The sequence below is a fragment of the Mobula birostris genome, chromosome 4, assembly GCF_030028105.1.
Source record: "Mobula birostris isolate sMobBir1 chromosome 4, sMobBir1.hap1, whole genome shotgun sequence".
Taxonomy (NCBI): domain Eukaryota; kingdom Metazoa; phylum Chordata; class Chondrichthyes; order Myliobatiformes; family Myliobatidae; genus Mobula; species Mobula birostris.
The window spans coordinates 81,214,094-81,237,819 of NC_092373.1; the positions used below are offsets into that span (position 1 = coordinate 81,214,094).

The 23,726-nt window shown below is 37.9% G+C and overlaps 1 protein-coding gene across 2 annotated transcripts in view; it reads left to right on the plus strand.

The window, feature by feature from the left end:
• uggt1 (UDP-glucose glycoprotein glucosyltransferase 1) overlaps positions 1 to 23,726 on the plus strand; it is a 171,472-nt gene that overhangs the window by 50,683 nt on the left and 97,063 nt on the right. The window contains exons 18-21 of one of the 2 annotated variants that reach the window (XM_072255645.1): positions 3,581 to 3,745; positions 6,057 to 6,177; positions 7,021 to 7,119; positions 20,748 to 20,771. In XM_072255645.1, the coding sequence (XP_072111746.1) occupies positions 3,581 to 3,745; positions 6,057 to 6,177; positions 7,021 to 7,119; positions 20,748 to 20,771 (409 nt within the window). The remainder of the gene's footprint in view (positions 1 to 3,580; positions 3,746 to 6,056; positions 6,178 to 7,020; positions 7,120 to 20,747; positions 20,772 to 23,726) is intronic. The other variant, XM_072255646.1, reaches the window with a different exon arrangement.

Sequence of the window (23,726 nt, forward strand, 5' to 3'; positions counted from 1 at the left end):
TGCCACAAGAGGACACAGGTTTGAAGTGCTTGGGAGTAGGTACAGAGGAGATGTCAGGGGTAAGTTTTTTACACAGAGAGTGGTGAGTGCGTGGAATGGGCTGCCAGCAATGGTGGTAGAGGTGGATATGATAGGGTCTTTTAAGAGACTTTTAGATAGGTACATGGAGCTTAGAAAAATACAGGACTATGGGTAAGCCCAGTAATTTCTAAGGTAGGGACATGTTTGGTACAACTTTGTGGGCCAAAGGGCCTGTATTGTGCTGTAGGTTTTCTATGTTTTCTGTGTTTCTATGTGTTCTAAGATAGATGTTTTTTTTTTAATTTTATTTTTATTTGGATAAGGAATTCACAAATATCATGTACTTTTTTCACACATATAACCTTTTCCATTTTTTTATATGTATAAAACTACAATTATTTATACATTCTTAAGTACACATTGAGATGATATAAAAGGAAAATAAACATTTAAATAGATAATTATGTACTCTGGTAAATCTAACCTATTAGGCTAAGTAATGGAATTAGTTGTTAAGAAAAATGGTAATAATAGTTTCCATATAACCCTTCTGGACCATTTCCACTGGTCCAAAATGTTGCATATAAGCCTATTTATCAACCATTGTAGGTGTCTATATCCTAATTTGTTCATGCTTGCTCCTGCCCACAGACGTAATTATCCAATCCCTATGTACTTATTTACCTAATTTTTTCATTTTTTTTATCCCTTTCCCAAATCTTTCCCTTTACTTGTGTTAATTCTCTATTTTCCAAAAGAAAACAAAAAAAAAACAAACATTTAGACTAGGGGTGCTTACGTTAGCAATATTACTGTGTTGATGAGAAGAGCAGTATAAATCATTAGGAGAGTCATCTAAATTCTGCTCGCATTGGGGTTATATATTCAATCCATTTATTCCAGATTTGATAAAATTTTTCTTTTTGAGTTCTCAGGGAGTAAGTCAACTTTTCCATTTTAAATATTTCCAAGATAATTTCGTACCAATCTTCTAATGTAGGTGGTATTGGATTTAGCCGTTTTCTAGTGATTGATTTCTTACTTGCCGCTAAGAGGGCCTGCAGCAACTTTATATCTTCCTTCTGTTCAAGAAACAATACATGCCCCAAATAGAGCGTCTCAAAGTTCAGAGGTATCTGGGACCTAAGTACCTTAACTAATGTTCTATGAATACCTTCCCAAAATAGACTTAATTTAGGGCAATCCCAAAAAATATGAAAATGATTTGCCTCCTTGGAGCCGCACCTTCTCCAACACATCACATTTGTATCTTTATATTTTTCCTGATATTTGGTCTTGAAGTATCTTATAATGTTTTTCCAACAATGTTCTCTCTAAGTCAAAGAATTAGTCGAGGACCATTGAAAGCTGCAGATTTTCTCCCAAGCCTCCTCTGAAAGTACCAACCCTGCTTCTTTCTCCCACTTCTCTTTAATATACAGTGTATTTACATTTTTAGCATGGGAGAGTGCAGTATATAATCGAGAAACTGATTTACTAGGTATTGAACTGCAAGCCGAATTCAGAATCTTGAAAAATTCTAATTCTACTGTTGATAGGTCTGTATACCTACAACTCTGGTTAACATAGTTTCGTACTTGAAGGTACCTAAAAAAGTCATTATGTTCTAGGCCATGTTTGTCCTGCAGGATTTGGAAACTTTGTAATACTCTTTTATCTATAAATGAGAGGTAGGTTGTAAGACCTTTCCTTATCCATAGCTCAAATCTTTTATCTCCTCTGTTGGGAAGGAATTCGGTATCATATGCACACCATCTAAAGAGTTTTAACATGTTATTAATTCCACATGAATTAACCACCTTCTGCCATACTTTTAATGTAAGATTTATCCAAGCGTTTTTAAATTTTTCCAACTGGGCCATCAATCCTTTGTCAGCTACTGAGGCCTGAAGAGGAAAACTGTCAACTAATCCAAATTCTATTTCCTTCCATCTAGCCTTATATTCCCTATTACACCAATATAACAGAGGGGTTATCTGTGAGGCATAAAAATAATTTCTCAGGCAAGGAAGAACCATACCTCCTCCTTCCTTCCCTAACTGTAAGGTGTTATATCGAATTCTAGGTTTCTTTCCTTGCCAAATGAAGCGGGAAATCCATTTGTCCCATTCCCTGAATTGATTATCATCCACCTCCACCCGTAAAGTACGGAAAAGATACAATAACTGAGGAAGAATATTCATTTTTATAGTATTTATCCTTGAATTTAAACTTAAAAAGGGGATAAGATTCCATCTATGCATATCTGCTTTTATCTCTGAGATTAATGGCCCATAATTTACCTGTGACAGTGTTGAAAGATCCTTCGGCAGGGTTATTCCTAAATATTTTAATGATTTAGCTTCCCACTTAAGATCATATGTATCCTGCAATTTTTTGGATGGTGTATAATTTAGGGACATAACCTGCGTTTTCTTTACATTTATTTTATAACCTGATATTTTCCCAAAGTCATCCACCAGTGTAAACAATCCTTAAATGATTTTTCTGGTTCACTCAGATAGACCAAAACATCATCTGTGAATAACGCCACTTTCTGTTCAATCCCTGCGACCTTGATACCTTTTACGATTTCGCTCTGTCTTATTATTGGGCAAGCGCTTCAATATATAGCGCAAAAAGGAGAGGAGAAATTGGGCATCCCTGTCTAGTGCCTCTCTCTAAGATGAAGGAGTCAGAGAGGTCCCCATTTATCTTAATTCGGGCTGTAGGGCTGTCATATAGAGTCTGAATTACTTTAATAAACTTTTCTTGAAAGCCGAATCTTCCTAACACTCTGTATAGGAATGCCCAACTAACCGAATCAAAAGCTTTCTCAGCGTCCAATCCTACTACCATTGTCTCTGTCTCGTTCTTATTAACCTGTTCTAATATGTGCAGAGTTCTCCTTATGTTGTCCTGTGTTTGTCTTTGTTGAATAAATCCAGTCTGGTCTAAGTGGATTAGGCCAGGTAAAAGCTTTTCCAATCTGCGCGCTAATATAGATGTAAATAGTTTGTAATCTAAGTTAAGAACACTAATTGGCCGATAATTGCCACATTCTAGTTTATCTTTACCCTATTTAGGAATAACTGAAATAATCGCTTCTCTCCAGGAAGGTGGAGTTTCTCCTCTCTGCAAGATCCAATTAAAGGTGTTAAGTAGTAATGGGGCTAACTGTGTCTTCAGGGACTTGTACCACTCTGAGGTAAACCCATCAGAACCCGGGGACTTTCCAGCCTTTAACCTAGAGATGGCCACGTTCAGTTCTTTGACAGTTACTGGTTCTAATAAACTTTCATTTTGTAAATCTGTAAGTTTAGGTAGATCTAAAAAATTCAATACACTGTTTATATAGGGAAGATAGATGTTTTCTAAAGCTTCCAACAATTTGTTTCTGTTTTTACCAAATAAATCTGGCATTTCTTGGTAACATAACTAAAAATTACATTTATGCCAGAATAGTTAATGGTTAATAGTTTAATGTGTATAATTGTTATAGCAAGATTTATTTTCTGTTGTGCATTGTGTGCCTGATACCTTTATGTCTCTTCATTAGGAAGGGAAAGATTACTATAAACAAACAGGCCTTGGCCCTCTGCCAATTGGCCTCTACAATGGCATGCCTTTCCCAAGGGACCAACTGGATCCTGATGAGCTAGAAACTGTGATGATGCACAGAATCTTGGATAACACTGCCTACTTCCAGAAAGTTGTTTACTTAGTAAGTATAGTTAACCTGTTGTCTACTTTAAATGGTAAAGGATTGGGCAAATATGAACAGCATGTAAGAATAAATGCTTGATTTGAATTTTCATTTAATTTGATACCAAAACTGATTTAAGTCCCAGGAAAATGGAAGATTTCTGATAATGTAGCATGTATTGCTTGAAATTATATCTCATACTCGTACACTTGTGACTCAGCTAGTATATTTTTAAGTGAGAAAAGTACATCAAACTGGTGATGAGTTTTTAGAGCTAATATCAAAATTGGCATCAAGTTGAGGGCCCATTTTTCTTTCTCGCCCTTTAGGTAATGTTTCCATGCAATACATTTTCCAAGTATGATAATTCAGAAGGAATTACTTGTTTGTTTTTTTTTTAACCAGCAAAGAAAAGCTGAGAAGTGACCAAACAGAAGTCTTTGAAATTACAGGATTTCGAGCATAAGACATAGGAGCAGAATTAGACCATCTGGCCCATTGAGTTTGCTCCACCATTCCATCGTGGCTGATTCATTACCCCTCTTTACCTCATTCTTCTGCCTGCTCCTTGTAATCTTTGATGTCCCGATTTAGCAAGAGCCAATCAACCTCGGCCTTAAATATTCCACAGATTCACCACACTCCAGCTAAAGAAATTTTTGCTCATCTCTGTGCTAAATGGACATCCCTCAAATCAGAGGCGGTGCCCTCTGGTCCTAGACTGCCCCACTATCGGAAACATTCTCTCCACTTCCACTCTATCTAGAACTTTCAATATTCGATGGGTTCCAATGAGATTCCCCCTCATTCTTCTACATTCCAGTGAGTACATGTATGTTAACTCTTTCATTCTTGGGATCATTCTCATGGACATCCTCTGGACCCTCTCCAACGTCAGCACGTTTTCTCTTAGATAGGAGCCCAAAACTGCTCATGATATTCCAAGTGCGGTCTGACCATTGCCTTATAAACCCTCAGCATTACATCTTTGTTTTGAATTCCAGTCCTCTTGAAATGAATACAAACTGTGCATTTGCCTTCCTTACCACTGGGTAAAGCTCAAGTTAACCTTTAGGGAATTCTGCACGAGGTCTCCCAAGTCCCTTTGCACCTTTGTTTTTGAATTTCTTCCTATTTAGCAAATAGTCCACCCCTTTATTCCTTGTGCCAACATATATGACCATGCACTTCCTTACACCATATTCCATTTGCCACTTCTTTGCCCAATCCCCCAATCTGTCCTAAGTCATTTGGCAGACATCCTGCTTCCTCAACACTATCTGTTCTTCCACCTACCTTTGTATTGTCTGCAACCTTGGCCACAAAGCTATCAATTCCCTCATCCAAATCACTGACATATAACATGAAAAGAAGTGGTCCCAACACTGGCCTCAGTGGCACACCTCAGTGGGTTTTGTCCTTGGATGACAGTTACCAAAGAGCATGGATTTTCTGAAGGATTAGGAGAGAGTTGATGAGAAATGCAATGCACAGCTAAATGATTTTTTTATCACAATGCACAAAATAATTTAGAACCAATCAAGTGTTCTTGCAATTTAGTTGTTATAGTAATTTAGGAAGCATAGCAGCCATTTTGTACATAGCATTGTGATAATGATGAGATTGTTTGTTAGCTCAAGGGCCACGTGAGTCATCCTATGTCGCTTTCAAGATATCCCTCAGCAATTTATAATTGGTGATTTTTTAAAATGTTAGTTGGAGTTTTTTCTTTGTTTTGTATAGTTATTGTTATGCAGAAACAAATTTGCATATCTGCTGAAGGAACAATGGGGGAAAGATCAGTTAATTTGTTTTTACTGATGTTTGTTGAGGGGAATACAAGTAAAAATGCAGTGCATAAAACTGCAAAGAGTTGCATATTTGTGTTGGAGAAGGGAGATTTGTTAAATTTAGTTCTTATCATTCATCTGTTTATTATGCAATGCAAAAATCCAAATAGTTTAATTTAACAGTTGGACAAGTCTGTTTGAGAGGTGACAGAAACCTTCATAGTGTCAAAATATTACTTAAATAACCGTTTTGAAGCAGGAATAGTGGGATTTTTCTTCCCTAGGCATATACACTGAATGTTCTCCATCTGTGCTGTGGATTTCTGTGATTTTTCTGGAAGCATTTTAGCTCTTAAAGTAAAACTTCAACTAAGTTTGGAAAAGAAATCCACTTTGGTTGACAGAAAAGGGTAAGATATAGGAAGGCAGTTTTGTGGAATACACATAATACCACAGAAGCAGTGGTCTTTTTCTGTGCTGTTAATTGTATGCCTTCTTTTCCTCCTTTCAGTAATTTAAGATTATGTTGTCACTTTTAGGGTGAATTGAACAATGACCACGATGTTGTTGATTTCATAATGAATCAGCCAACCATTGTTCCAAGGATCAATCCCAGGATTCTCAGCTCTGAGAGAGAGTACTTGTCTCTATCTGCCACTGGTGAGAGTTGTCAATGTCTTGCATAAAAATATTCTAAATATTTTACCTCATTTTGATTTTAATTTGATAAACATGTCCAGTCATAATGGGAAAACAAGAGAAAATCTGCAGTGGCTGGAAATCCAAGCAACACACAGAAAATGCTGGAGGAACTCAGCAGGCCAGGCAGCATCTATGGAAAAGAGTAGACTTGACTTTTCAGGCCGAGACCCTTGTAAAGGGACCCTGCTGAGTTCCTTCAGCATTTTGTGTGTTGCAATCATAATGGAAGTTAAGGTTATTAACATGGGTCTCCTGAAGTAGCCTCATTTACTTCCTCCACCAAAGATAAAAATTCATCTGGAGTGTACAGCTGTGTTCTTTGAGAATAGTTTACTCTGCTTAGAAAGTCAATACTCGATCCAAGTTTGGGAATCAAGTTTGGTGAGAAGATACTCTATTGTATTACTTTGAAATATGAAAATTATGGACTGCTGTAACTTTTTCAACAAGAGTGGACTGGAAGAGATGCTGAAGAGGAAAATTGCGGGCTATTAAAGGATTTTGCTAATTACGAAGTTCATAAGTCAGATGATGCACTTAGTTTACAAATTTTGGTAGAACTCTTCATTGAGAGAAGTTGGGTTGTAGTTACGTTGTTTGAAAATCGGAGGTCTTACATCAAAGAAAGCTACTTATTCATTTATCTTCAAAGTTGATGTAATATTTTAGGTTGATAACTTTGCAGTGATAACTTAGAATTCTACAGAATAGAATTTAGAGCAGTTGACTAACTGTCCTTTAATTTCAGTTGAATTAGCCTATAGTGGTTGTGGATCTTTAATGAACCCACATCTATTACAGCTAATGATGGAGTGGATGATTATTCCCGTTTTGCCCTTCTGAAATCTGAGGAAAAATCTGCAGCTGTGGCCGACAGTATGTCCTATTTGTCTAAAAGAGGTATGATATGATAGTTAGTTTGTGGTGATTTTATGTTTATACGTATGATGTAAAATTTATTGTGCTATAATACATATATATATATATAATCCCTAAATATGGCTCGTGGCTTATGCTGTCTCTAAAGAAAAAACATGAATGTATAAACTGGAAACGTCTGCTGAAGATTTTGCTTAAGGTGACTGACTAAATGCTGTTAAGTAAATATTGATTTCACAGAAAGACTTGTCAAAAGACATTCCCAGACAACCTGGCCTTTTGGAGAAGTCCTTCATCGGTTTATAACATTTCCTTGAAGCAGAATATTAAAACTTTAAAAACTTAACAATGTTAGACATCCCAATCAATAGCATTTCTAAGTATCAAACTACATAACAGATCTAAACCAAGATGAGCAGAAATCTGAAATGTTTTATGAAGTGTCATTTTTTTTTAGTAATTAACCTTTATGTTGACATGGATGCAGCCATGCTTTATTCAGCTGAGTTATGTGAATTTTATTGCTTATCACTTCTATCCTTTCAAGGGAATGGTATTAAATTTGTATCTGAAAATGTGACAATGCAAGGCATTGGTCCCCAGTGGTGACCCTGGCCAGGTACTGAAAATCTTTGCTGACCAACAGGCTGCAGTGCACCAGGACACCTTCAACCTCTCTGTGCTATGGTCTGAGATTCCAGCCCACTTCAAAAGGGCAGTAGTCATTGTGATGCCCAAGAAGAGCAGGGTGAGATGCCTCAACAGCTATTGCCCGGCAGCACATCAGCTGTGATGCAGTGCTTTGAGAGGGTGGTCAAGGCTAGAATTAACTATTGTCTGAGTAAGGACCTGATGCCACTGCAGTTTGCCTCCTGCTGCTACAAGTCTTTAGCAGAGGCAGTCTCACTGGGTCTTCACTCTACTTTGGAGCACCTAGGTAGCAGAAAAACATAGGTCAGACTGCTATTTATTAATTACAGCTCAGCATTCATTACCATCACCCCCCTCGGTGTTAATCACCAAACTTCAAATCCTGTGCCTCTGTAATTCCCTCTGCGCCTAGATCATCGGTCTGTACAGATCAGTGATGACATCTCCTCCTTGCTGACAGTTGAAGCAGATGCACCTCAAGGATATGTGCTTAGCCTACTGCTGTACTGTCTATCCTCATGACTGTGGGGCTAAACACAGCTCATATACCATCTATAAATTTGCAGATGCCAGCATTGGTGTTGGTAAAATCTCAGACGGTGATGTGAAGCTGTAGAGGAGTGAGGTAGATTCACTGGTTGAGTGGGGTCGCAACAACTTTACACTATCTCAGAAAGACCAAGGAATGGATTGTGTACCTTTGAAGGGGACGTTAGGAGAAAGCTCCAGTCCTCATTGGTTGGCCAGCGGTGTAAAATGCGTGCAGCTTTGCGTTTCTGGGTGTTAACATCTTGGAGGATCTGTCCTGGCCCTACACATTGATGCAGTCATGAAGAGGGCATGTCAATGCGTAATGAAGAGTTTGAGGAGATTTGGTATGCCACCAAAAACTCTTGCAAATTTTTATATACGTACGGTGGAGAGCATTCTAACTAGTTGCATTACAGCCTATTATGGAAGCTCCAATGCAATGCACAGGGTCGTGGGAGGTGCAGAAGGTTGCAGACTCATTCATCTCAATCACATGCACAACCCTCCCCACCACTGAGGACATCTTCAAGAGATGGTGTCTCGGGAACGTGGTATACATCATTAAGAACTCCCACCATCTGGGTCAGCCTTCTTCTTGTTAATACCATTAGAGCAGAGGTTATGGAGCCTGAAGACCTACATTCAATGGCTTCTTCGCTTTGTCATCAGATTTTTGAACTGTCCACGAACACTACCATATTATTCCATTTTCTATGCCATTTGTAAAAAAAAATATAATTGCATTTACCTTTCTTCTGTTCTGTTGCCACAAAGCAAGTAATTGGTAGAGAGATTGCAGACTGTTGCAAGAAACATAAGGTTATTTTAGGACGTGATTTTAACTTTCCACTTATTGGATGGGACTTCCATACTGTAAAAGGACTAGATGGGATAGAGTTTGTCAAATGTGTTCAGGAAAGTTTCCTTAATCATTACGTAGAAGTCCCAACGAGAGAGTGTACGATATTTGATCTGATATTAAGGAATGAGATGGGACAGGTGACAGGTTAGTGTAGGGGAACACTTTGCATCTAGTGATCACAATGCCGTTAGTTTCAAAGTAAGTATGGAAAAAGATAGGCCTGGTCTGTGGGTTGAGATTCTCAGTTGGAGAAAGGCCAGTTGAAAACCTTGAAAACCTTGGTTTCAAGAAATATTGAGGCCCTGGTTAAGGAAAAAAAGGAGGTGCATCGCAGGTATAGGCAAGCAGAAACAAAGGAGGCACTTATGGAGTATAAGAAATGCAAGAAAACACTAAAGAAAGAAATCAGGAAGGATAAAAGAAGGCATGAAGTTGCCCTAGCAGGCAAGGTGAAGGAGAATTCTAGAGGTATGTTAAGAGCGAAAGGATTGGAAGGGACAAAATTGGTCCTCTGGAAGATCAAAATGGTAATCCATGTGTAGAGCAAACCAGATGGTGGAGAGCCTAAATAATATTCTTGCATCTGTATTTACTCAGGAGATGAACACAGAGTCTATAGAATTGAGGCAAAGTGGCATCATCTTCAAGGACCCTAAACAGACTAGAGAAGGAGGTGTTTGCTGTTCTGAGGCAAATCAGGGTGGATAAATCCCCAGGGCCTGACAAGGTGTTCTCTTGGACCCTATAGAAAGCAAGTGCAGAAATTGCCAGGGCCTTGACAAAGATAGTTAAATTATCCTTAGCAACAGAAGAGGTACCAGAGGATTGGAGGTCAGCCAATGTTGTTCTGCTGTTTAAGAAAGGCTTTAAACATAAATGAGGAAATTATGGGCTAGTGAGTCTGACATCAGTAGTGGGAAAGTTAATGGAAAGTACTCTTAAGGCAGTGGTCCCCAACCTCTGGACCGCGAAGAATGCAGCGGTGCAGCAGTAGCCAGAACGCACCCAGTACATCTTTAAGAAAAAAGCCGAAATAAACAAGCTAATTAATTAAGTGCCACCTGGCACGTAAATGTCGGCCCAGATCAGAGGCGATTACATGCCGGGCGGCAGCTAATTAATTAGCTTGGTTATTTCGGCTTTTTTCTTAATGATGTGCTGGGTGTGTTCCAGCTACCTCTGCACTGCTGCATTCTTTGCGGCCCTGTATTGGCCCGCGGCCCGGAGGTTGGGGACCGCTGCTCTAAGGGACTGGATATATGAGCGTTTGGATAGACACATACTGCTTAGGATAGTCAGCATTGCTTTGTGCGAGTTAGGTCACGTCTAACTAATCTTTTGAGTTTTTTGAAGAAGTCGCCAGTAAAGTTGATGAAGGCAAAGCAGTGGATGCATTTGACAGGGTCCCACATGGGAGGTTGGTCAAGTAAGCCCAGTCACTTGGCATTCAAGATGCGTTAGTGAATTAGATTAGACATTGGCTTTGTGAGAGAAGCCAGAGAGTGGTAGTAGATGGTTGCCTCTCTAAGTGGACTGCTGCAGGGATTGGTACTGGGTCCATTCATGTTTGTCATCTACATCAACGATCCGGATGACAATGTGGTTAAATGGATCAGCAGATTTGCAGATGGCACCAAGATTGAGTGTGTACTAGACAGTGAGGAAAGCTATCATGGCTTGCAGAGGAATCTGATCAACTGGGAAAAAGGAGCTGAAAAATAGGAGATAGAATTTAATGCAGACAAGTGTGAGGTGTTGCAACTAAGGTAGGTCTTGCACAGTGGATGGTGGGGCACTGAGGAGTTCGGTAGAGCAAAAGGATCTGGGAATACAGGTCCAAAATTCATTATAAGTGGTGTCAGAGGTGGATAGGGTTGTAAAGAAAGCTTTTGGCACATTGGCTTTCATAAATCAAAATATTGAGTACAGAAGATGAAATGTTACGTTGACGTGTAAAATATTGGTGAGGCCTAATTTTGAGAATTGTGTGCAGTTTTGGTCATCTATCTCCAGGAAAGATGTAAACAAGGTTGAAAGAGTGCGGAGAAAATTAACAAGGATGTTGCTGGGTTTGTTGGACCTGAGCTATAAAGAAAGATTGAATAGGTTAGGAGTTTATTCTTTAGAATATAGAAGTTTGAGAGGAGATTTGATAGAGGTATACAAAATTATGAGGAATATACAGTAGATAGGGTAAATGCAAGCAGGCTTTTTTCACTGAGGTTGGGTGGGACTACATCCAGGGATTATGAGTTAAGGGCGAAAAGGGAAACTTCTTTATTGAGAGAGTCAAGAGACTGAGCTGCTAGCACAAGTGGCGCATATGAGCTTAGTTCCACGTTTAGGCCAAGTTTGGGTAGGTACGTATATGGCAGGGGTATGGAAGGCTATGATCCAGGTGCAGGTCGATGGGAGTAGGTAGTTTAAATGGTTCGGCATGAACAAGATGGGCTGAAGAGCCTGTTTCTGTGCTATACTTTTCTATGACTAATTTCATGCCATAGAAGTCAATGATAATAAATATTTTTCTGATCCTGAAATACTCAGTTTTAGTCCATCTGTGGGTAGAAATAAAGTTAAGATTTCAAGTTAGTGACGTTCCATCAGAACTTGACAGTGTGAGCTAATCAGTTGCCAGTTGATATGTATGTATTCTGTAGTAACAGTGTGATCACCTGAGTCAAGTATGATGTGGAGTTCTCTATTAGTGTGTCCTCAGGTGGCTATAGATGCCAACCTAGGATCCACATATTCTGGTGCAGTGTGGGTACAATTAGGTGGTGGCTGTGGTTAGTAGTTGAGTCTTTTACATGTTCATTCTCCCCCTTTGCAGCCGCTGCTTGTTCTCGTGGCACAGAGGAGGTTTCTCTCATATAGTGCAGCTCCCTCTTGAACAGCTTTACTCCAAGTTCATCTACTGAGTGCAATGTCTTCCAAGTTTTTAGATATAACGTTGAATTTCTTCAGACTAGTTTTGATATTAACCTTGCAGGGCTCAGTGACCTTCCTTCAACTGGGAGTAAAGTATGTGTATGGGGAGACGTGACTTGGGCATCCGGATGACATGACCTATCTATTGGAATTAGTGTTACTTTATTGTGGTAGAGATGCTGTTCATGTAGTGCACCTCCCTCTAGTACACTGCTATTAGTATGTCTGTCCTTCCAGCTGATCCTCAAAATCTTTCGTAAGGTTCTTTTGTGGTATTGTTCCAGGGCTTTCAGGTGTCCACTGCAAGTAGTTTATGATTCTGCTCCATACATTAATGTAGAAAGGACGACTGCTCTATAGACCAAAAGTTTGTTTGGGTCTCCATGCCATGGTCTTCAAAACTCTTTTCCTTAATCTTGCATAGGCTTCACTGGCACTACTCAGGTGGTAGTTGATCTCTGTGTTGATGTCTGCTTTTGAGGAAAGAATGTGGTCAACGTAGGAAAAGTATTCTACATTTTAAAGGATAATATCGCCAATTTTTATGGGAGGCTGGATAAGTGGCTGGTTGGGTGGTTGCTGATATAGGACCTGTATCTTTTTTATGTTCAAAACAAGACCCAGGTATCTATATTCATTGGCAAACCTATTCGGGATACATTGGAAGTTTTCTTCAAAGTGTGCTGCGATGGCATTGTCATCTGCATACTGAAGCTCCATGAGAGTGGTTGTGCTGACCTTATTCTTCGTTGAGATTGAAAAGCCTGTTGTCCATTCTGTACGCAGTTGGGATTCCCTGTGTCAGGTCTTGGCCAATGAGGTGAAGAATGGCAGCAATAAAGATGGCCAATAGGGTGAGCGCAGTGATACAGTCCTGTTTGACTCTTGTCTTGACAGTGAAGGGTTCTGATTCAGCATCACTATTGCTAAGTACTGTGGCTGACATGCCATCATGCAGTAGTCTCGCTATTTGTACATACTCTATACCGATGGACACTTAATATTTGTTAACTTCCAGTATTTTGTATTGGCAATTCATTTGAAATCTCCATATACAGTGTTCAGTGATGCAAAATAACAATTTTCTGTTTTATTTTATCCTGAAGGTATTTAAAAGCTCATCCAGCTCTATCACCAGCAGAAAAGTAATTATTAATTTAATGATAGTGGCATAGTGGTAGCAAGCAAAAGAACATGTGATGAATATCTTTCTTAACTATGTACCTGTAATGAATAAAATCAAAACATGCTTGCTTTCAAACTTTCCCATTATGCGCTCCTAACAATGAATATTGACCAAGGTGTCTTTGCTCTAATTGTTAGCACCAACATAGTATATCTCTGTATCCAGCATGCCAATTAATTTGGCTCAAGAAAGAGGGAAGGTAAATATTATCCTTATTATCATCAGACTCTTTGCATGTTAAATTGTATTCTGACTCATTTGAAATGGCATTTAAAGGTCATTATTGCTGATTATTTTAAGCAATTTGAGTTGAAATGAAATTAGCACTAATTGTCCTTCCATGAATATTGCCATTTTTCTGCTTACTGATGGGAAGAGAATCAATTTGTAAAATTAATTAATTGAATAGATTCTTGGTATTCAGCTGCTTTAACCTGGCATGGAACTGAACTCTTCAAATGGATGCCTCAGTAATTGTGTATCTGGTAGCACTCCATCACTAAAAGTTGTAGAGTGGACTTTCTACGACATGGAAAGGTTGTGAACCTCTGGTTAGCAAGCAATGAGGTGCTGTTATGGTCCTGTTCCTATTGTCTACGGAATTGCGCAATCCTGTGTAGATATTTCTGAAGAATGATGAATATGGCATTACACTGGACAAGTTGATATTCACCTCAGCATCAAAGAGATCATCCAGGCTCTCCACTTCTGGTAAAATAGAATTTCATCCTTTTTGATTGCACAGAAGATGCATTGTATCTTGGCTCTGGTTTAGGTGAGCATTACTGGCTGACTTTCAGTGCGGTTATCACTCTGTTGGCCATAATATACCCGATTTTAAAAAAAACCTGTATCTCCTCACCTATAGATAGGTTTCCACCCACTCAAGGCACAGCTAGTTGTTGACTGTGAGAAGAATTTCATGTTGATCAATGGCGTGTTTTGTCGCTTCATCTGTAACTCCTTGATTCCAAGGGAATCCACATTGCTGCATATTTTCAGCAGCTACCAATAACCTGAGTGATGGATCATGGGGGAGCAATGGCTACTCCCAACTTTCCTAGCCACTCACACAAGTTTAAACTGAAACCTTGGTGGCTGAGTGCCAATGCTATAAGAGATATCAAAACATTAGAATTGTGAATAAAAGCACTGTTACATTTTTAAAGATGCTTCACTCCTGGTGCAACTTGAAGTACATGACAAACTAATAGGGTAACTTGGCAGGGTGCTAGATTCTGAACAATCCAGTCAAATGTAACAACTGCAGGTGCTTGGAAAGAGGAACATGCACAAGCAGAGCCAGGGGAACACGAGGTGCAGAAAGAAAGAGAAGGACAAGGAAGCCTTCGAGGCAAATGTCCCAAAAAGCTACATTGGTCTTGCTTTTTTAAGGAGCCTATTAAATCATGTTCCCATTGCAGACAGCAACCCTCTTTCATCTGGTCATTCACACCAACATAGTATACCATACACACAGTTCCCTTACATACTGCTGTGCTGATCTAAAACACTGGTAATTAGGCACCCTTGGGACTACTGTAATGCTGGACTGGCAGATTCTCCAGACTTTAGGATGTTACTCCTCTTAGTACTCTGACACTCTTTTATTTTAATATGTTACACAGTAGTGTAATATATTTTCCTGTGAAATAAATGAGTTTAAAGGGAGTATGGGGAATAGGCAAGTTTAAATGAAGTGGAAAATGTTTCCAGTTTATTTAAGAGTGTAGGATGCAGTAATCTGTGAGTCAGATGCTGAACCACTAGAATTTCCAAATAATGAAATGGTGGATTATTGAAATTTTACTGTCCAGAACATCTGTGAACCCCATGTAAAATGATGTACCTGGAGGAGGCATGTGAATTTGCTCATATTGTTTAGCTTCTCTCAGAGTTTTCTATGCCTGAGCAAAGGGATAAGAACTGCAAGATTATAATCAATTTCACGTTGGAGCGCTTGCATGCTTTGCAGGATAATATGGCAACTTCATCTGTCAGCTTGCTTCAGTTAAGTGATCCACTGAAGAGAGGCTATAATTTGTAATGGTAACTCCTCTTAAAAGCTGGTAACATCTATGTTTCCATTTGAGCAAGTTCACATGACGTGCGCAAACCTTACCTAAATGAGCCATTGCAAGATATGCAACAATACCAGTGCAACTTATTTCTTCAAAGTATATTATTTTTTTCCAAATAAGAACTCATTGGACTGTTGCTAATGTTCTGAGAATTACTTGTACTAAATAAATTTGGAATTTAAAAATAAAATAATTGCTAGTCTCACTATTCATAACTATGAAACTATCAGATTATCATTAAAAATTTACACGCTTCACTGATGTCCTTCAGGGAAGAAAATCTGCCATCTTCATAGGATTTGATTACTGGAAGGCTGCTCTCCTTCACTTTGAGTGCATACAGATATCTCTGAGGATCCATTAATAATTCTTGACTAGCTTCAGACTGTTGTACAGGACTAATTAAAGGAGCATTCGGGGATGACCTGTGTCAAGGCATAGCTGATTGTGCTGCTTGAGACCCAGTGGTAGGATATGTACTTATGACTGCATGTGGATGGAGATTTTCATAGTCTATGCATCAGGCAATCTCTCAGAGGACGGAATAGGCAATAATGCAAGTGACCTGCTGGCATCTAATACAAGAAGGAATGAATTTGAGCTGAGAGAGGGTAATTTCAAAGGAGATGTGGGGGGCAATTTTTCTACAGATTGTTGGGGTAGTGGTAGAGGCAGGTACTTTAGACTTTTAAGATGTGTTTAGGTAGGCACATGAATGTGAGGAAAATGAAGTTCTTTGAGTTTTGTTTCTTCTTTTTCATCGGGGGGTGGAATTGATTACTTCTTTCATCAACGCCCAAGGTCTATTTGTATTTAATAGCTATCTGGAGTAGACAAATATACATGCATACTTTGACAAAAATTGAACCTGTGAACCTTTGATATTGTGCAGGCAGGAGAGATTAGTTTAGTTAGCCATTTGATCACTAATTTAATTAGTTTGGCTCAATACTGTGGGCCAAAGAGCCTGTTCCTGTGCTGTACTCTTTATGTTCTATCTGGATGGCACTTTCATTGTTTCAACCTTGGATCTGGAGCTGAACTGCCAAAAGACCCTAAATCATAGATGCCTTTCTCCATGGTCTTCAATCTGCTTTTATGAGGTCATTGTTCACAATAAATGGATGTTTATATGTATGTGTGAGGTGACAGGGTGGGCTCGGGCTCATATCTGTCTCTGCTCCTGTAGAAGTGAGACAAATTTCTTCAAGGCAGGTTTCTATTTGAGTGGGAGAGGGATATGGTTTGCCTGGCAACTCTCTGTCCATATAGGAAACAGCGTGATGCTTAGCTAGAGCATCCTATTGTTTCTTCAGACCTGTGTAATTGCTAATGGGATGAACCTCTGTCTCCAGTAAGGATAGAAATCTGCTCAGTGAGGATGTTGAGCTGCTCGTGATGACATATCACCATTTCCAAATAGCCTCAAGCTATTCCCATTTGGTCGACCAGACTTTGGTCGCACGATGTCTTACAATTGGTTGTACAGTACATTGAGTGTGAAAACCTTTATGGAGCATGAAGAGGTTGAGGTTAATGAGACCTATTAATAAGACAAATGAGGAGGGATTATGAGGGAGCAAGAACTGGGTGATCTGTGGGATAATTGTGTAGTAATCTTTTGAAGCTGGCACAACACTTAACCAGCATTTAGTAGCCAAATACAAAGTTATGCTAAGCCCATATAAAACACTGGCTCTCACCAATTTTACAATACAATATTATTAACACAATACCAATATTATTATGTCAAATTCTAGGCACCACACTTGAGGAAGGATGTAAAGACACAGGAGAGGGTTTAAAAAAAACTATCTATTCAAAATCTAATAAGCTGAGTTTACTTTTCTGGGAAAAGGGTTTGTTAAGAGAATTAGTAGACATAATGGAGTAAATAAGGAGAGACTGCTTCCAGAGGCTGGAGGGTTGATAACAAAAGGACAAAAGATGAAGGATAAACATTTTGGAATTTGGAATGGCTCTCTGACATTATGATGAGTACACATTCAATAGTAAGGCGCAGAAGGGAGTTGGGGAAAATGCAGGAGAATTCAGGCCTATCTGACTTTAAGTATGTGGAAAACTTTATAGTGCATGAAGAGATTGGGGTTAATAATTGGAGATATTAATGAGAAGAATGATGAGAGATTACCAATGAGGGTGCAACAACTGTGAAATTTGTGGGATAATTGTTCAGTAATATTTTGAGGCTGGCATAACATTTAACAAGCAGTTAGTAAAGCATTTAGTAACCAAAGGAGCATTATCTGACTGTAGTTCAAGTATAGTCTAATTAGTAGCTAGGTTTAAAAATGGGCATTGATTTTACAGCTGGTTTTTAATTTCATCAGTACTTCTGTGGACTGTTCCTTCATCCAAAGCATTGTACTTATGTGGATTTTTATAAGGTACTTACTTAACCACAAAGCTGGGAATTTGTCCTCAAACATGCTGAGTTTCCTTCTTGCAATTTGCCAGAATCAGAATACCATTTGCTAAGTCCCATGAGTTTTACAGTTAATTATTATTGTTCAGCCAATTTTTTTGATATTTTGTGTTCTCTGATCTTGATCATCATGGTAATTACCATTGACTTTTGTACACCACTATAACTTATTATAGTTTTTAAAAATAATTATAATTGCTTTTGTCACAGCTGGCTGGCCATCCCTCTTAAAATGCTCATTTTTTGTGACAAGCACATTCACATCACATTAATCAAATTCCATTGAGTTTTCATTCTTAAATATGTGAATTTTTCTTTTAAGCAGCAGGTTTAAAAGATAGTTTACTTGATAATTGTTTCTTGATTCATCTTTCATAAAAGAATGTATCTGTATACAATTGAGCTTGAGCTGAAACTTATTTCTCAAAGCTACTCCAAGCCAAAATTCAACATTAACCTTGTTCAGTGAATGTGCCAATGTTCTAAGTAATTATAGTAAAATTCCAGAACTGGTGCATGTTACAAATTTCAATTCATTGGATAGCTGGTTTGCTTATGGAAAATACTTTTTGTTGGTAATGAAGAAAAATTGGGAGAAAGTCAAGTTGGTTTATAAACTTGAGGGTCCACTCCCTTGCCCTCACACACACACCCATGTGAACACACACATGCACATTCACACACACACACACACACTTACACACGCACACACTCTTCTCTCTCTCTATCACTCACTATGTTGCTCTGCTGTATAAATCACTGATTTTGAAATTTCTATCATCTCTCTTATTCCAATATCTGCCAGTTTTCCCTCCCTATAGAAGAGTCTGATTCATGGAAATTGTTACCTGTAGTGCACACTATTTTCATGTAATTTTTGAATTAAATTTGTGCATTCTTATCTTTTTTATTGTTAGCACATTACTGCTGATTCTTCATTTTCTTGTTTATTGCCTTTTTGATAAATCTTATGTAACTGCAGATTTTTCTGAACTATTTTGATAGCTATTGTGAAATTTATGTATTAACTTGTTGGTATCAAAAACATAAATGCTAGAAAATATTAACAAGTCATCCGTGGCAAGAGAAAAGTTAACTGTTTCACTCAGTTGGTATTTATCGTGTGATTCAAGTTTTTGTCAATTCCTGGCAGCTACTTTTTTTTTAGAAATATACCATGTAAGTGGTGAATACTGTGGTACCTCTTTTCCAATCTATTCTGGTATTTTTCTTGTCTTGAAAATTTTATTGTGCATTCTGCTGCTGTGTTTACAGTCTATCATCTTGGATAAGATTTTTTTTCCTGCTCATGAGCTGTTCGTGTGTTAATGCATTCTATGGCTGCATTGGTAATATCTGGGAGATGCCCAGTGTGGTTCATTAGTTACTTGACAAGTGTTAAAAAGATCATTACATGTGCGGAGTGATAAAAAGATCATTACAGGTGCGCAGTGATAGAGTGATATTTCTTTATTACTTCAGCAACTGTAGTTTTCAGGAACAATGCAGTTTGTGAATAATGCTTTTTTAAAAAAATGCTTTTTTCTTTCATTAATAAGTGCTTGAATTGTAAGCCTTCAATTTTCTGTCTGCAGTTCATCATTTGGTGGTTAGAGCAGTCATGAGTAGATTAATTTCTCCCAGATTAGATATGATTTAATTTATTTTACTGATTTTCTGATCAATTTTTTTCATGATTGTTTGGTTCATTACCACCTGTTTCTTCTTATTTAGAAATTGGGTGTTTTATTACTGTAGAGGTATTACTGTGTATTGGATGGGACATATAGAAGTCTAATCATCCATTTTCGATCTGGTGTAACTGAATGCAGTGTACTAACTTACTAACTAAATTCCTTTCCTGTACCAATGCTGTAGCTTACACTGTGAATCTGACCTGTGCTCCAATTTGTAGTTATGCAAATATGTTGGAAGATGACTAATTTGAATTTAATTTTTCTCTATAAATGGCTTATCATTCACCTTAACAAGAAAATAGTTTTTAAACAATATTTGCCTTATGGGAAAAGTCTTTTTTTGTCAAACAAAATTAATTTGGATTCCATAGGCCTGTGTATTCTCAGCTGTTCAGTGAATCTTTAGAAGCTTTAGGGATCCAAAGAATGTGGCAATTGGGCAGTGAGGTTGTTGAGGTAGAGCTTCAAGTATGATTGAATTACTGAATAATAGTGCTGGCTCTATGGCCTGTATGTCTGATTTTTTTTACTTGTGTTTTCAAAAATATTAAAGCTAGTTTGTTAAATTTAGTATTTCCCTGAATTAAAGGAAGTGGGGATTTTAGATTATGAATTAACTATATAAAAGCAGTTTGAAACAGAATACAGTTGCATCACATTGAACAAGTTGCACAAAGCTGCAGATGCCCTGATAATTCACTTCCAGGTCTTGAATCTTGTGCATCACTCCAGCTGTGCTTAAACAAAGAGGAGCATCTTGCTGTCAATGTCTCCTTCAGTTCAGGTCATCAGGCCACATTGTTAACTGTTGCTGTTTCAAAGATGAGACAGAAATTGACTTTCAGAGGCTGAAATGGCACAAGTTAGCAACTAAATTCACTTACTTGTTTTTAAAGTGCACTTTCATTTCAATCAGGAATTAAGTGTAGGTAGCATTTCAAATTAAGTTATCTCTGAAGGACATCTCAAAGTTGTTAACTTCAGTTGACCTGAATGTTTAAAACTGCCTTCAAAAATTGTATCTGACACATTTGATTAATGCTGTGTTTCTTCACATTAAAATTTCTGTTCTGAAACGTTTCTCCTTCAGGTGATGCGGTTTACAATGGGTACTTTCTGTGTTTGAATGCCATAGGCTCTAAAGTTAGAGGAAAAATGCCACACATGTACACCATGAAGTTAAATGTAGCTGCAATGTGCTATAAATTTGACTTTACTCATTTTTTACTTGATTTTTTTTCCTTTTATGCTTATTTTTATGCAGGGATTTCTTCGCGTGAGATCTATGGTAACTTTCTGCTCTATTTGTTAGTCTGATTCCAATATCTACTGTAGTGCAATGCATTTTTCATATTTTCCACTCAATTGCTTTATTATTGGATTTCTGTGCAACCACTCAATTCTAAATGCAATCAGGACTCATTACGGTACATTGGAACTTTAAGAATCGAAGTCACAACTCACATATATCTATTAATTGAAATTGTTGAGAAAATTTATGTGTAAATTTAAGAAAAGGATAACAAAAGTACATTTGGTCAATCAAGCTAATTTTTTATTTTGGATTTGATCACAAAATTAAAAGACAATTTCTTGATATGTATTAATTTAATCATCAACTTTAATATTGCATATTGAATTACTGACAATTATTTGGCCCTCTGAAGCCATTTACTAAAACTGTTTCTTTCCTGTTGGGAGTCTTATCAGCTCAAATGATGATAATGATCTGAGTCCTTCTAAGTCTACAGTGACCAGGGTGGTTTTGGGTTCATTCTCAGCTCAGTGTGAGGTTTGGTCAATATCAGTTGGGTGTGAATTTCCTTACTCTCCTGAGACACTAAAAAGGAAGTATCTAAACAGAATTCTTCAAATCTAGCAGTGTTAATGGCCTCTTTTAGGAAGTAACCATGACTCTGCATTTATTGACAATTCCTCTGAGCTCTGCTCTCATGTCATCCAAACAGCGTGTTGATTGCTACTGCCTCGGTTCCAACAAAAATGAGTAATTTCAGTGATGCCCATCATCTGAGCAGAAATGGAAGGGTGAGGTGTCTCAAAGAAAAAAAAGTGATTCCATGAGGTTGTACGTTGAAGATTTTGACCATTTGAAATACAGAAATTTTGAGCACAAATTCTTTGATATGCAATTGAGTGAAAAAATAATTCACTGTGAGATAATTAATCTTATACCATACTAACATAATGTATTACTTCCATAATTATCCACTGATGTTGCTTGTATTAAATAATTCTTTTGAGATTGATGGAAGAAATAAGATGGGAATATTAGCATGAATTCGCATGATACACATCTAATTTTTTAATAATCTGTTGTATAATTTAACTTTCAACATGCAATCCATTATAACAGTGCGTTATTAGTAAAGTATTAGTCTATGTAAACATCTCATTTGACTTGCTCATATTAATAGACACACCAGCAGAATAGCATCAAACATCATCTGTGGAAGGAAAAACAGAATATATTATTTCAAAGGCACTATGTCAGAACTGGGGAATTGTCAAAGGGTCTTTGATCCAAAATCTAAACTCTGTTTTTCTTTCCATAGTTGCAGCATAAATGGCTGTTTCCAGCTTTTTCTGCTTTTGTTTTAGATTTTCAGCATCCTTATTTTTCGTGTGTTTTTGCAAATGTGTTTGATCATTGATATTCATGACCAAACTTTAAGCTGTTGTTAACCTGTCACTTCACGTACCTGTGCTGATTTATAATACAACCTGGCTGAAAGAGTGTTGAATTCAGGTGAATAAATCCTGCTGTTACAGATAGATGAATACAAAGGACTGGCTGGCACTTAGGCAGGATGTGCAGATGCCAAACCTGTATCGTCAATATTTGCTATAACAAGTGCAGGAGTAATCTACTTTGAACCTTAACAAACCATTTTCAAATTGTTTCCTTGTGGCATGGCACACCCTTATTATGTAGCTTCATGGGTAGCGCACTGATACAGCTTTCTTGTCAGTGAGAAGTGATTCCTTCAGGTTTGAGAATGAGTAGTTAACTGCATCTAGCTATAATTGTACAGGATTGCTGAGAAATTGGTTCCAAAACTCCAAAAAATCTGAAGAATCTTCCTCCTGAAACATTTCCGCTGCTTTCCTTTCCACAGGTACTGCCTGACCTGTTGAGTGTTTTTAGCACTCTGTGTTTTATTTCAGATTTCCAGCATTTGCAGTTTATTAACTTCCTGACAAGGATGCTCTGCAGATGAAAATTGCCTTAATCTAGAATAGAGCAATATTGTTTCCACTCTTGGGTGTCAAAACAACCATCAAGATATTCTGCTTCGACGTAGTGGAGAGAATTTTATTTTATTTTTGAATTACACTCTTAAGTGAGATCAACAATGACGTAACAACCAAAATTGATCTCTTGTGTGATTTACTACCTCGGTAGCCTGAGAATAAATCATATTTACCCATAGAAAACTGGATTTTATCAACTTCATTTACCCTGAAACTGTACTGTTTAAAGCACTTCACTAAAGATGCATCCTTTTTTCTCCCAGAAGCCAACTGCAGCCTTCAGCAGAGGCTCATATGTGGATGTACTGTAAGGAAAGAACTTGCAGCTGAAAATCTGAGGCAAAATAGTGAAATGCTAGGAACACTCAACAGGTTGGATAGTATTCATACGAAAAGAAAGAAAGATAATTTAATTTTTGAGGTCCTGTCTCTGGTGGTCAAAATCAAGGTGATTTCCTGCCTCTTGGCCTCACTACCATTCTAGACTCTGCTGATCACTGCAATGTCTCAGTTTCACACTGTTGCATTAAAGAAACCACACATTACTAAAGGGGAAAAAAAATCACCTGCTTTCCTTCATGTCTGTAAAAGCAATGCTTAGTTTGAATGTTTCTAATCAAAATAGTGTTGGGTTACTATATTTATTGGTTGTTCTGCTTTTTTTTGTATTAACTTGTGGTGTAAGAGAAGGAAAAGTTTAGGTTCATTTTAAATATGATGGCTGGGCTACCTGTTTAAAGCTTACTTTTTGCCCTTTTATGATTGTCTTACATTATGTATAGCCAGAACATGTTTTTTGGAGTCAGAAGCACCCATGTAAGACTGAGCTTTTTGATTTTCTCTTGCCCTCTATTGTTACGCAGCAGTGGCACTGATCCTCTGCATGATCAAGATGAAGGAAAATTCCTGAAAAAGACAATAGGTGCTTCTATCCTGCTAGGATGAAAGAATGCTTCACATCTGGTGTTTC